At 37.1% G+C, this 14,568-nt stretch overlaps 1 protein-coding gene across 1 annotated transcript in view; it reads right to left on the reverse strand.

The window, feature by feature from the left end:
• LOC140227988 (mediator of RNA polymerase II transcription subunit 13-like) overlaps nucleotides 1–14,568 on the reverse strand; it is a 148,518-nt gene that overhangs the window by 38,250 nt on the left and 95,700 nt on the right. Inside the window, exons 10-11 of the mRNA XM_072308387.1 lie at nucleotides 8,856–9,671; nucleotides 7,647–7,809 (exon numbers count right to left, since the gene is read on the reverse strand). Coding sequence (XP_072164488.1) covers nucleotides 7,647–7,809; nucleotides 8,856–9,671 — 979 coding nt within the window. The remainder of the gene's footprint in view (nucleotides 1–7,646; nucleotides 7,810–8,855; nucleotides 9,672–14,568) is intronic.

The raw sequence follows: 14,568 nt of genomic DNA on the forward strand, positions 1-14,568 counted from the left end.
CCCAGCCCAAAGGTGGCCGCACCTAGATCAGATTTGAGGTGCCTTTGGGCATTCTGTGGCCGGGGGATGGTTCCCATTTTATATACCAATATTCTACCAGCCAAGTTTGATAACAAATTGAACAGTTTTTTTTTTTTTTTTTGGAAGATGAAAGAGTGAAAATTGGTACCTATTTGGCACTAGCCCCAAGGAGGTCACCCCTGCATCTGCCATAATAATCTTGAAAGTATGCTAATACACTCACAGATGGGGACACGTTTAAAAAAAAAAAAAAAAAAAAAAAAAATATATATATATATATATATATATCTATATATATATATATATATATATATATATGATGACGAAGTAGACTGGTGATGCATTTCAGTCCAACAGTGCTAGTTATTCAGACCAAATTTTCGACAAATAATTATATTTGTCTTCCTGAAGGCCGACAATGGCAATTCTGAAGAAAGACGAATGTATTCGTCGAAAATTTGGTGTGACTAAATAGCACTGCTGGACTGAAATGCATTACCACCCTACTTCGTCATATTTTCTGTACTGGTACCATATATGTATATATATATATATATATATATATACATAATGTGTACAATTTTGAAAAGAAGGAAGATAAAACTGCGAAACTATACAGTCTCCAAGATATTCATCTTTGTACTTTTTACCTAGCTCTGTTATAACTGGTTCTACTTGTGTGTGTGTGTGTGTGTGTGTGTGTGTGTGTGTGACTTTTTTTATGATAAATTCCTTATTTTGGGGGTTCTGGGACCTTTTGGAAATGGCGTCTATTTGAACAACTTGATAGTCTGTCATCCTTGGGATGCTACTTGCCTAGTTTGTTGAAGATTCTGTCATTACATGGGGTCTTAAAAGAGAATCTGAAAATGGTTTTTGAAAATGCATGCATGACTGTCGACGGACGCCTGAAGATAAATGATGGCTATTTGCAATATTAGCTTGAACCTTTTTTGCTGTCTTGAACCTTTGGCTAAGATGAATTTAAAATCTAATGAATCAAAGTCATTGGATTTCAAGAAAACTTTCTTCCGTTTCAAGTACATCATTTTCATTTTCTGTCTTGCGATAATACAGATACTTAAGGTATGTAATGTGATCTCTGAAAATATAGATCAATGATAAAAGTGCAAAACATGAAAACTCGCTTACACTCAAAGTGTTCTATACCACAAACTCTGGACTAGGATAGTGTGAAATTGCAGTCGATTAATGTAAAGCAAACAGGATCCCGGCTTCATTTCATACTGACGAAAAGAAGAGTGGTAAGTCTCACATTTGTTGTAAACTGTGTTGATGTCTTTCAAGAATGTTATTCATTCCTAGTCACCAATTAGAACAGCATCATCTGACTCCTCAGATATTTTAGAAATACAACATTACAAGTGCCTGATCTATAATGGCCCGCATCTGCCACTGATAAGGGTTGTGTGCAGTCAAATCTGTTTGTCCTGCAACTATACACTACTAGTTTGCTAACAGCCTGATGTAACAGATACAACACGAAAAATGGTAAAAGTAAAATTTATCAGAATTTATAAGCGTTTTATGAGCTTGAAGCCAATGAGAAGAATGCTGTTTGTATTGATCGACTGATGAATCCAGAGTATACTAGGAATAGAAATGTTAAGGCATTTCCTTTTTCTTTTCTTTCTTTCTTTGTATCTGGCTTTTTTTCTGTAAGTCATTGGGTGAAACCACGCAAAAATATGACAAAATCCACTTCCATACAATAATCATCACGGTCATGTTGCTCATTGATAAACATGCCTTTGCCAAAAGTTTTGCAACAAAAGACACAAGTATCGACTAAACATGGCTGCAAATCATCGCAGGTAAGGAAAAAGATGTTTGAAAAAAAATCTGCTGAATGATTTACGACCAATTTTGGTGTACCGTAAGCACACTTTGAAAGCTATATGAGATAATATGACAAGAACATCATCTAAACAAATGTCCAAACTCATGAAACTTTTGTAGAGTAGCTTATGGATAATCATGATCTTGATGACTTTCCCCTCCTCCCCCCCCTCCCCCTTTGGCCTAAAAAAAAAAAGTATTGCAACATAGACGCAAGTATAAGCAGTAAACATGAGGGTAAAATTACACGATATAATACATTAAATATCATGCAATCATAAAAATCTTATCTTTTTAACGATTCCTACTACATAATTTGACACTTTACTGTTATGTACCTATTGAGCACACTTTGGAAGATATAAGTTGAGATTATAGTTAAATAAAGATATGTTCTATTTGATGCTACTTACAGTTGTTTTCTGTTCTGAGGCTTTATCTCAAGAAAATGTGAGTTTAATGTAGTACAATACTTTTAATCAATGCAAGAATATAAAACTGGGTGTAAGGATAATCGTTAAGGTCGTGAATGGAATTCTAACAATTTTGCCCTTGAAATATTGGATCCATTAATTTCAGTACAATTAACGTTCTGTAGCTCGTATTCGTATATCAGAAATTATATTCACAATAAAAATTTGAATAGATTTATGCTTAAACATAGCTATGCAAATTTTTAGTGAGATATAGGTAATTATTCCTGAGTGGAACGTATTCTACATCAGTGATTCTCAGCAGTAAAATTAAGACCACAGACACCATCACTGGGTACCTTTTACAGATAGAGATATAAGCCTGTGGAGTTATAATGGCGGCCAATTTGCATTTAATTAAATGCAAATATATGCAGAAAATGTATAAAGGGAAGCTTGAAAGTTACTGCTTGTATCATAATTGTATTTCCTGACCTAAAAACCATAGATTTAGACACCAGAATCTATTTTCTACAGGTTTTATGTCCAGATATATAGCGACTTAATTCTGAGTGTATTACATTAATGATATACGAAGATACGGGCTTGCACAGGCAATATGGCGGCCATTTTGTATGTAATTATATGCAAATATATGCAAAAACTATATAAAGGGATGCTTGAAAGTTGATAAAGATAACATACTTGTATTCCTTGACCTAAAAAACATTGGTTTAGACACCGGAATTTACTTTCTGTGGGTTATATATCCCGAGATATAGGCATAAATAGGTTGTATGGCGGCCATTTTGAATTTATGCAAATTAGACACTGATCCACCACTCGAATTTTAGGGAACTTTTAATATGTTATTTTAATAGCTCTTCCGGGTCAAATGCAAGTGGAATCGTTTCTGTTGCAATTAGTTGTGGGTCATTTCATATTTTGACTGGACTAATAGAAGTTCTGATAATCAAGGTCAGACTGTACTTGAAGAAGATCAGGGCGAACTTGGAAGGCTCTGGGGGCCTCTCAGAAATTTCTTGTCAATTTTGTTAAAAAAAAAAAATTAATAATGCATTTTCAAAAAGATGATGAAAGTGTCAAATCTGGCCCTCAATTTTGTCTCAGCCCAAAGGAAGCTACCCCCTGGATCTGCCATAAAAAGTATCTCATGAATCTATTTTGCCCAAAGCATATCTGGTTCTGTAGAAGATTTTTTTTTTTTTAAATTCTTTAATTTGAGGGCTCAGGGTAGTGGTTCCCCTCTGTACAAATATATATTCTACTAGCAGCATCCGTGGAAATCCACGGGTCGAAGGGTTAACTTTTTTTCTCTCGTATATACGATTTTGCTCATTATTATTGATGAAATAAAAAGAAAAGTTTTCTCATAATTTCGTTAATTGAGCTGTCTTCTATATACCCATGACCACCACCTCCCCCAACACAAAAACAAACATTGAGGGAAAAATTAATCAAAAACGGTAAAAGCAAAACGGTATAGCTGAGCAGGACTACTTCTTATATAGACCCCTAGGACCGAATTCACGAAGGTGGTACAAATGAAACCATGTTTTAAACCATGGACAAAAACCATGGAGCGCCAAGTGTCGCATGGAATATTTCGTTACGAAATCAGTCATTTCGTCAATGAAATGATTGTTTTGTAACAAAATTACAACATCTTATAACTAAATGAACATTTCTTCCACGAAATGGTAATTTCGTTAACGAAACGGTCACTTTGTCGACGAAATATTCTGTGCCACACTTGGCGCTCCATGGTTTTTGTCCATGGTTTAAACCATGGTTTCATTTGTACCACCTACGTGAATTCCGGCCATTGTGTTTTTGTTGCTATATTGTGCTGAGAATAAAATATTTTCGTCTTCATTTGCTCTCTCCTTTTTGCTTTTATCACCAAACCTTGGTTTGATAGATCATAGAACCCCCCTTTTTCCCCCACGTCCGCACGTCTTATGAATTGGATGTATACATATCCTCACCTGTTTATCTGCTTCAGACATTACCACTATCATTATTGTTGTTATAGTTAATATTTTATTATTATTATTATTATATTATCATTATAATCATGGTATTTGGGGAGGGGAGATCATATAGTCATTAGGTTTAATAAGTACGCACCCGTGGGAATCCATGGGTCTCAGGGCCTCGTATTTTCTTCTTTAATATTTCTTTTCCCACGTTATGGGAGAAACAAAAATATTTTTGTCTTCATTTGCTCCCTCCTTGGTTTGATGGACCATAGAACCACCCATTTTATTAAAAAAAAAAAAAATTCAAAAATGGGTGGTCGTCATAGCGAAGTTTTTCCCCAGGTCCGCTCATCTTATGAATATGTATGTTTACATCAGCTATGCAGTAGACGAATGGACAGCGGCGCGTGTTATCTGATATGGAAGGGCACAATCGGCAAGGACAAAATTTAATTGACGTCGACGTTGACACGGAGGCGGAGCGCGGACGAAACCCGGTCGGGGAATAGAAGAGATCCTTCCGCTGCCGATGGCACCGGTCTCGGGGGCCCGGAGCCGATGGTTTCGAAGGAGATAGCCGCACAAAAAAAAGCACGGGAAGGCATGGGGGCGATCCTTGCGTGATTATAATAAAGGATTACTCTAACAATACCTGCCACATTTGGTAACAAGTAACAAATTTAACCATGCACTTATAAGAAGAAGAAAATGTGCAATTCGGTCCCAACTTTTCTCCAAGAGGGATTTGACATGAACACATTCGAAACTGAACTTACAAATGTACATACAGCATTTCAGCTCTTTTTGATTATTTCCAGTTTCATAGAAGTTTCATATCCAATTCGGCTGTTCTCAGTCCCCTTAGGGGCTGAAAAAACTAGAATTATCACTGAAGGTGATTAATACCCCCGCCCCTAGTGTTGCTTCATAGTATGTGATGTCATGAGGGCAATGATGTTAATACCAAGTTTGTGCACTTGTCGAATTGGAAACAGAATAATTTTAGTTTACTGTACAATTACAGAGTTGACACCGAGTTCCACAAGGTTTGGGTAAAAGTGTGGTTACCATGGCAATGTATTGTCTGATACAAATGAAAGGTACATTTTGCATAACTACACTTAAAGACCATCATACACACCAAATTTGACCTTCATAGCTTGAATGGTTTATTTTGATACAAAAATGAGTGGTTACCATGGGAACACATTTTCCTCAAACGAACACATTGGTGTCTTGCAAAACTACACTTCTAGATCATGATACATACTAAATTTGACTTTAATTGCTTGAATGATGGAAACGTTATTCGATCTGCAAGGTTTTAGTAAAATTGTGGTTACCATGGCAACGGTTTGTGTGACAAACACAAAAATTATGTGTTCCACATCTACACCTCAGGGCCATAATGCCTACCAAATTTGGTTTCACTCGCTTGAAAACTGTGGAAGAAGTTCACTCCACAGGATTTAAAAAACATGCGGTTAAATGGCAATGCATTGTCCGATACAAATACAAAGGACATTTTGCAAAACTACACTTAAAGAGCATCATACACACCAAATTTCATCTTCATAGCTTAAATGGTTAAATTTGACAAAAAATGAGTGGATACCATGGCAACACATTTTTCTTATATTAACACATTGGTGTCTTGCATAACTACACCTCCCGATCATCATACATATTAAATTTGACCTTAATTGCTTGAATGATGTGGAAGTTAATCAATCCACAAGGTTTTGGTAAAATTATGGTTACCATGGCAATGCTTTGTCCGACAAACACAAAACTTATGTGTTCTACATCTATGCCTCAAGGCCATAATGACTACCAAATTTGATTTCAATTGCTTCAAAACTGTGGAAGTTGTTCACTCCACACGATTTCGAAGAAAACATGCGGTTACCATGGCAACGCTTTGTCAAGTACAAACACAAAGAGTGTCTTTAACTACACCTATAGATCATCATAGATACCAATTTTGAAATTGACTGCTTAACCCTATTCTAACTGGGGGGGGGGGGGGGGGGGTCAAATTGACCCCCCCCCCCTCGAGGTTTCGTGCCACGATTCCGCAACGCGCAAAGATAAAATTTGCCGCGTCATTTCACAACTTTTCTCACTGAAGTCTTCCACATATTTTGAGACCAAATTTGCGATGTCCGGGTACACCATTCTGAAGTTACATAATGTTATGCATATGCATGTCAACCCGAAAACAGCTCAAATTCATGATATCGTGTGCAAATTGAATGCAAATTGTGTTTTTTGGTTAAATTGATATATATTAGATTATTCCAACTTTTAACCATTGAAATTAATCAATTCTAGTGTAGATAAGCCTGAAAAAGTGCCTTCAACAAATTTTGGCAAAAAAAAAAAAAAGAAAACAAAAGGTCGAAAAAACAATAAAATACATAAGAAATTAACAAAACAATAAAAAACAAAAGAAATTGATTTTGATTGTGCTATTTTTTTACATGAAAATTGTTTGATATGTCTTGAGGAATTCTGACACAAAAATTTAACAATACTTCAGTCTTTTTAATGGAGTTATAGGTGAAAATATGATTTCATGCACAAATTTGCATAATTAATTTATTAAAAATAGAAAGGCAATATTTTTCTATTGTTTGACCATGTAATCTTGTAGTTGACATCCAGCTCTATCTTCAGGCAAAATTTCGCGGCGATCGCGCGATTGGTGGCCGAGATCTGAAGGGGGGGGGGGGGGGGTCAAATTGACATCCCCCCCCCCCCCCAGTAAAAACTTGGTCTCAAATAGCCCAGTTAGAATAGGGTTAAATACCTTCATAGATTAAATGGTTAAATTTGACAAAAAAATGAGTGGTTACCACGGCAACACATTTTTCTTATATTAACATATTGGTGTCTTGCATAACTACACCTCCCGATCATCATACATACTAAATTTGACCTTAATTGCTTGAATGATGTGGAAGTTATTCAATCCACAAGGTTTTGGTAAAATTATGGTTACCATGGCAATGCATTGTCCAACAAACACAAAAAACATGTCTTGCACATCTATACCTCAATATCATCATTTACCCTAAGTTTCATTAAAATTGCTTCAAAACTGTAGAAGTTCGCGACGCAAGATTTTGCAACAGTCCGACCGACCGCCCGACCAACATCACGGTGATTCCTATATACCCCCTTCACACTACGTGTGGTGGGGGTATAAAAAAACCCCAAAAAACACCCACATAAATAAATCAGCACATGGAAACTTGCCTGATAAAACACTGTTTACGTTTGTGCAACAATAGAGCCAAGGTTTGCAGGAAGTGGTCTCCCTCTTTAGACCTCAACATTGACTTACTGTGGGTGATGTGTCTTGCTCCATGAACTCATATGGGTCAGGTGAGGGTGCCCTGTTAGGTCTCATTATGCCCATGTCCAGCTCACTTGTGAAGTCCATGGGGCCGATAAGTGGCACCACTGGTTTCTCCTCCTTCAGCTTCTTGTGGGGCTGGTAAAAGACTCTGGACAGCAAGTGATAAACAGTATTCATTGCAGCTCCAATAGCCTTTTTTTTTTTCTAATAACAGCCCTGATAACTAGAGGCTACAATCACAGATCTACAGAGCCCAAGAGCACTCTACTCTGGAAGCAAACCCCAATGAAAGATACCATACACCAAAACCACATACTTTGACAAGTGCAGACATACTAATATGAAGATACGATAAAACTTCTTTGATTCATGATCTTCAATGAAAATGTCAAAAACTACAATAAATGAATTACAAATTTCAGTAGTGCATATTGCATAATTTTCCCCACTGGACCATATCCCATCATGATATCCCCAAAATGCCGACAGGGGTCATCTCTGCCACTTTCATTAACTACTTATATTCTTTAAATCCTAAGCATACCTAAATTCACTATGGCTAAGCTTATCTGAATCTGTATAAGAAATTGTTGACCATTAGACTGTTTTCCATCCAGGGTCCTTCCCTGATATCTATGACAGCAAAATCCATTAAAAAAAGCCTGTGTAAACCCGCCTCCAAGAATGATTCCAGTCATGTTTCATAAAACTAGGCAGCAAGTTTGACAAAGGATGGAAGTATTTAAAAAAAATGATGATAACAACAACAATAATAATAATAATGATAATAATGAAGAAGAAGAAGAAGAAGAAGAATATGAATATAAATATATATGCAGAACACATAAGGAACAATGCTAAATAGTCAGAAGAAGAGATGCCAATCTTTCAAACAGCACTGCAGTATTCTGAGGGCTGAAAAGGAATATCTTTTGCTATCTTTTACCTTTCTTGCAATAGACATGTATAATAATATAATTAGGGAAAAACAATGTTTTCAATAAAACCTGAAGTATTTTTGGCAAAATACTGCCACAAAGTACAAGTTGGCATCTCTGAAAAAGTGATCACAACAGCTCGCCTGTGCTGTCTGGTAAATGTGGAGGTACAACTGATTTGGACAGTCTGGAGTGGAAATATACCGTCTTGCATGTAGCACTTCACGGACTAGTGAAACATTCCACGCAGACTTACTCATCATTATTAGCCGGATCATAAAGTGAGTCCAGAATGCCTTCCCCCTCATCGCTTTGATTCTGATATCCACACAATGGCAAGAGGGGTCTCTTGTAGTCCACATGATGCTCACTAGGTAACTTAAAACATTGCCATACTTTGTCCTCCTCCTGTCTGGGCTCCTTGTTTTCACTAGTCCTACTGACCAACAGGTCTCGTTCCACTTTCACTTCTCCTATCACACCAGCATGGTCTAAAGTGTGTCCAATTTCACCCCGTGTAGGAGCAGGCTGAACAGCCCCACTCCCAGTAGGCATCCCCGACTCACAGTTTCGTGGGGGTGGATAAGGGCTAAGAGTCGGCATAGTCCTGTCCCGATCGCTGGGATTGAGTCCAGTCCCAGTGGGCGGGAGAACAAGAGGAGAGGGAGCCACTGATGGAGGGGATTCAGTCAGTAAAGGATCTGATGACCCAGGAGTTCTGAATGCTGCCGGGCTCTGTTGGGTGAATTTTGGCAGTGTATTGTTCGAGGGCTTGCCATCTTGTAATGACACAGGTCCAATTGATGATGATGGGGTTGTTGGTACACCTATCTGAGGCAGTCGTGACAAGTCCTGTTCTAAGCTTAGCAGGTCATCAGACAGTGTGGCTCGGTGGTGGAAAGGTGTGACTGGTCGCTGGCCTCTCTGCTGTTTCTCTTGCTTCGACTCCACTTTGTGCTTGCTTCCAGAAAATGCTGGGTTGCCAAAGCTGGAGTGACCAGGGTGGCTGGAGCCAGAAGATGAAGGAGATTTACCATATTGATTTGGAGATTTCAATTTCAGCGTCTTTTGCCTGTGACAGAGAAACATATATTCTGTGATTACAAACAGATTAAATAAAGTGAGTGTATAGTTGTATTTGTAAATTGGGGGGGGGGGGTATATTGGGGGTTTAAATGGAATACCAGAAAACATTGCATGACCTACAGCTAATACTGGAAGAGTACGGGCAAGACAAGTATGTAATCTAGCCCCGTAACGAAGCAATACTATAAAACCAGAAACATTCACAAATTGCCACTGGTATTCAATGCACTGTGTAGACTATACTTTTTGGAAAGTTGGCCCAAAATTCACAAATGTTTCATGCACACAAAAATTTATGATTTACAACAATTTCTGGCATACCAAGAAGTAAGGCCGTCTCATATGTTCAATATCATTATGTAAAGATTGAAAGAAATATCCCAGTGCCATTACATTCAAGTCTTAACCAGTCTGCGGGAATGTCTGCCTAAATTCATGAAAGTTTGGCCGTCTCATATGTTCAATATCATTATGTAAAGATTGAATGAAACACCCCAGTACCATTACAACCAAGTCTTCACCAATCAGCGGTATTTAATTATTAGCAGTTGAGTGTAATATATGCATTACATGCATTCATAGTTGATTTATATGTTGGTTTCCTTTGTTAATTGTCAATGATTATGGGTGTTCTTATCTGAAAAGCACTGAAAAACATTTTGTAATAGGCACTTTAATTTTTTTTTTTGTATTATTTTTTATTATCATCAATACGTGTAAGTGTATCATTCATGTGCAAAAGCTAAATCTGAAGTCACAAAATGAGTCTTCATATCTTAAATGCGTGTATTCTGTGGGATTTCTGATATTATTGTTTAATTTTGCAGCAATAGGTCACTTACTTTAGGCATGCCCATTTGAAAGGAGGAAAGGTTTATGCATAATTGGATGCTATTGTAGCACAGTGGTCTCTGAGAAAAGAGCACTGTCAATTTAACACATACTGGACTCAGGATCTGACATAGGATGCAGACAGGCTGAGTATATATAACACTCATTTGACTGTTAAATGAAAATCACCCCACATTAAGCCCAGTATGTGGGCATTACATTTAACCATGCAGTCATCTGACCTACTGATATCCACAGCAAGAAGTTCAAACGCATTTGACACTCAAAAACAAAATGGTGCAAAAAAATTAAACCTCCAAAATGACATATCAGCTTCAAAGTTTGGGCAAAACATCACTGGAACACACTGTCATTCTTGTGATCTGCAAAATAACCCTTTACAGAGTTCACATTACGTATCAAGTCATGATGCCTACGACCCTGCCTATGCTTAGACTTCAGTCAGCATTGCTAATTTCAACCGACTATCTGTTGAAATATCTAAGATACGGCAAATTATACTTCAATATTCAATAGAAAACTACGGGCATGAACAAGGTCAATAAATTAGCTCTGATACCTGAAGGCTATCCATGACATAATCAGACACAATTAAAAAGCTATATTCTTTTTGCTTTTCTCAGCATGAGACAGTTATGATTTTGGCTCTCTTTTGTGCGACATAGGCATGTGTATGGTGTACTGGCGCAGCCAAGCATCCAAAGCTCACCCAGCATATCGGTATAGGGTATCAGTTAGGCTGCAAGTACCGGGTAAGCATTTTGACGCGGTAATCTTGATTGTTGTCAAATTTTTCTAAATATTCCATTTACTCTATCTATTGATTGCAAATGATGGATTTGACAGAACCAACATCAAATACAAAATGCAAAAAGGGGTGGAAGTGTCTGGTATTTGGTTGTGGCAACACCACTTGGGGGACCCTACAGTGTGCATGCTAAGCCAGAGATGATGCCAGTTGGGATAGAGAGGTTCACACCATACCAACAGGCATGGGTGATATTCATTGGAAGGCGTCGTAAGTTTGATGTCATAGATGCAAGGTTTGTTTTTTTTTACTACATATGGTTTTGGTGTATTTTACTATGTAAACCATATCTGTTTCTTCTCATTTGGCTTCTTATCTAACATTGGTAGATGTAACATGGTAAGCCCGAGTAGAGAGATCTTTTTGTATTACTTTGCTATGCAAAACTACTAACCAGTGCCAATCCGTAGAATTTTCAGCTAAAATGGCCCTTAAAAGGGCACTTTTTCATCACTGAATCAGCTCTACTGGAACATCTAAGCCTAGACTATTCCTAATTGATGTTCGGCTTACTGATTTTATGAATATTAGGAATAGATTGCGCTTAGATGCTCTACTAGAGCTGATTCAGTGAGGCTGAAATGCCCTTTTAAGGTCATTTTTAGAAGGCCCTAGATCCTCTAATTTTGCATGGCAAGAAAGTGATACAAGAAGACCTGTCTCTACTTGGGACTGACCATGTTAACATCTAGGCCTACCATCGTTAGATAAGAAGACCAGCAAATCCATCTATTTATTACAATGACAATTAATGAATAAATTAACCCATATCGGGCCATCTACGGGATATTCCGTAGTTCGTCCGAACGCCACAGAGGCCACATACTGAATATCCCATAGTGAATGAAATGACATATGAACGACGTCATTCCAAAGTTCTTTTACCTTCTAACCTTTGACAACATATCCCAGAATGCTTTGCTACACTGTGTGCGATAATTCAAGAAGGTTTTGTCAGTCGAATGCCAACAATATCATGAAAATCATCGGAAAAATGTGTGTTTACATGGAATAACGTAACGTGATGTAACCATGAAGCGTCAGGGGGTGCTATCTACAGCTGTACAGAGTGCTCGATTTTGGATTTTCTGCCCCAGTTTTTTTGATGAGGTTTGGACACTTGCCGGGCAATGATATGACTGTAATAATAGTCCCACATGTACATCCACACGTATGTACGACAATATTGTATAATATAATCAAAACTGAAATGCTGTATCTATCATGACAAGTTTCGCTTCAAGTAACTAATTATTCACACATTATACTATTGATTTCCCGTGCACTCGCAATGACTTCATCGTCATGAACAGAAACATAAACCTACAATTATTGTATCAATGGTCATGATATTTATATGCCCAGAAAGCTGACACTCTGATCATTTCATTTCCGGTACTGGATGTGTAAGTTTACAACATTTGTTATTTTTTAACCATGAATGAAAGCAAACAAACAAAATGATTTCGTAACTTTTGGATTACTTACTTCACTTCTGCTGACTACTATGACTGTACTGTGCACTGAATGGCAGCATGTTATATACCATATTAAAGGGAATTTTATCATCTTTCAAATGTTTTATAACTTGTCTTTGTTTTGTTCATTGCCTGCTCATGAAGAGCGATTGATTAGAGAGTTGTCTGCCTGTCGGTGTGTGTGTGCAAACAATGCTGGGCTACTGCGGTGTTTGTTTACGCAAGAGCGTTGGCCCGATATGGGTTAAGTTCTTGGGGAGTAGGAAATAATGACATACTGACACACAACAAACTGTAGACAAGCAGTGCCAGTGGTAACTATTTTCTTGTGAATCACTGCAAAATAGAAGAAGCAGTTCCAACTGCAAGCTTTTTTTTCTGATTTTGAGATCATAATGTATTGTTGCCATGGCAGCACTTTCCATTACTGTTGAGAATTGTGTCTCCTACAACTTTATATTGAGTTCAGCATGTGCGCCAAGTTTGTTTGAATCACTTTAAACATATAGAAGAAATTTGCTGCGCAACATTTGCAACAGACCAACTGCCTGCCTGAGTGCATTCTAATTCTTGTACATCCCCTACAAAATTTGTTTGGTGGTGATATTAGACTAGAAATAGTGAATAGAAATGTCATCTTTTTAAGCATGAAAGTCTGAAGTTTATCAGAGTCCTAAGAACACAATTTTTCGACTGGCTGATAAAACCTCTTTTCCATATTTGCAGAATTTTAAAACGTGACTCAGGTTACCAATAAATTGTGATGTGGAATATCAATAAAATGTGACAAGGATTAATAAGCCAGTCACATAATGAAGTATCTTTCTTCAAGGGTTAATCACAAATTATGGCATGTTGCTTAATATCTCACTGCTATTAGTGTTAAAAGATTTTAGCACTCTCAGCTTAGTTAATGATGAAAAGGAAAAATTGAGTGCATTGGTATTTACAGCATTTGTACTTGGCTTACTGACTTTCAAAAATGGAAAACAAAATGTATTTGCAGTATTGTTCAACATATTTCTTCAATATTAATCACGATTTAATGTTGATAATAGAGGATAGGTCAATACCCAGTTAAACTATGTTATTTCTGCCAAGTTTTCTTCCCAGATCGCTTCATAAAGCATGCTCTTTGAATGAATTATACAAACATGATTTCCTCTACAAAAGGATTATATAGACAGGACTTTGGCACACATAAATTTCAATGGTGGTAACTAGCCCTACAATCAAAGCTAACATATACTGTGTCAAATATTGAAAATGAATCCTTTGACAGGATACTGTGAATTATCTTTTATGATGGGCAATAAAATTTAATTCTATCACACACCACTCCTCATAACGCATGAATTGCAAGTATGTTCAATAAACATAACAGGAAGTGACTTTCTTTTATTGTTTTATCAAGATTAGCCAGGAGGCTGTTGGCAGTTTTTGTCCATCTGTTCCAACCCCCCCCCCAAAAAAAAAAAAAACACTTTGTTTTCCACAATAAACAGACAGACGGGGAATATGTTTTCAGTGTGTACATAGAATTTGTTTGATCAAAATAAATAACTGACACCAATGTTTTGTTTTTATCTTTCAAAGATCTCTTTTGGAATTAAACTACCTCCTGAGTTTCTGTCCAATGGGACATGCCTAATTGCTAAGAAGTTATTTTTGACATTCAAAATATACAACAGAACAAGATATTCTTCAAAATCCTTGAAAGAAATGCATTATTTCACAGATCTTGG

This window comes from Diadema setosum, chromosome 4, assembly GCF_964275005.1.
Source record: "Diadema setosum chromosome 4, eeDiaSeto1, whole genome shotgun sequence".
In the NCBI taxonomy this organism is placed as follows: Eukaryota; Metazoa; Echinodermata; class Echinoidea; order Diadematoida; family Diadematidae; genus Diadema; species Diadema setosum.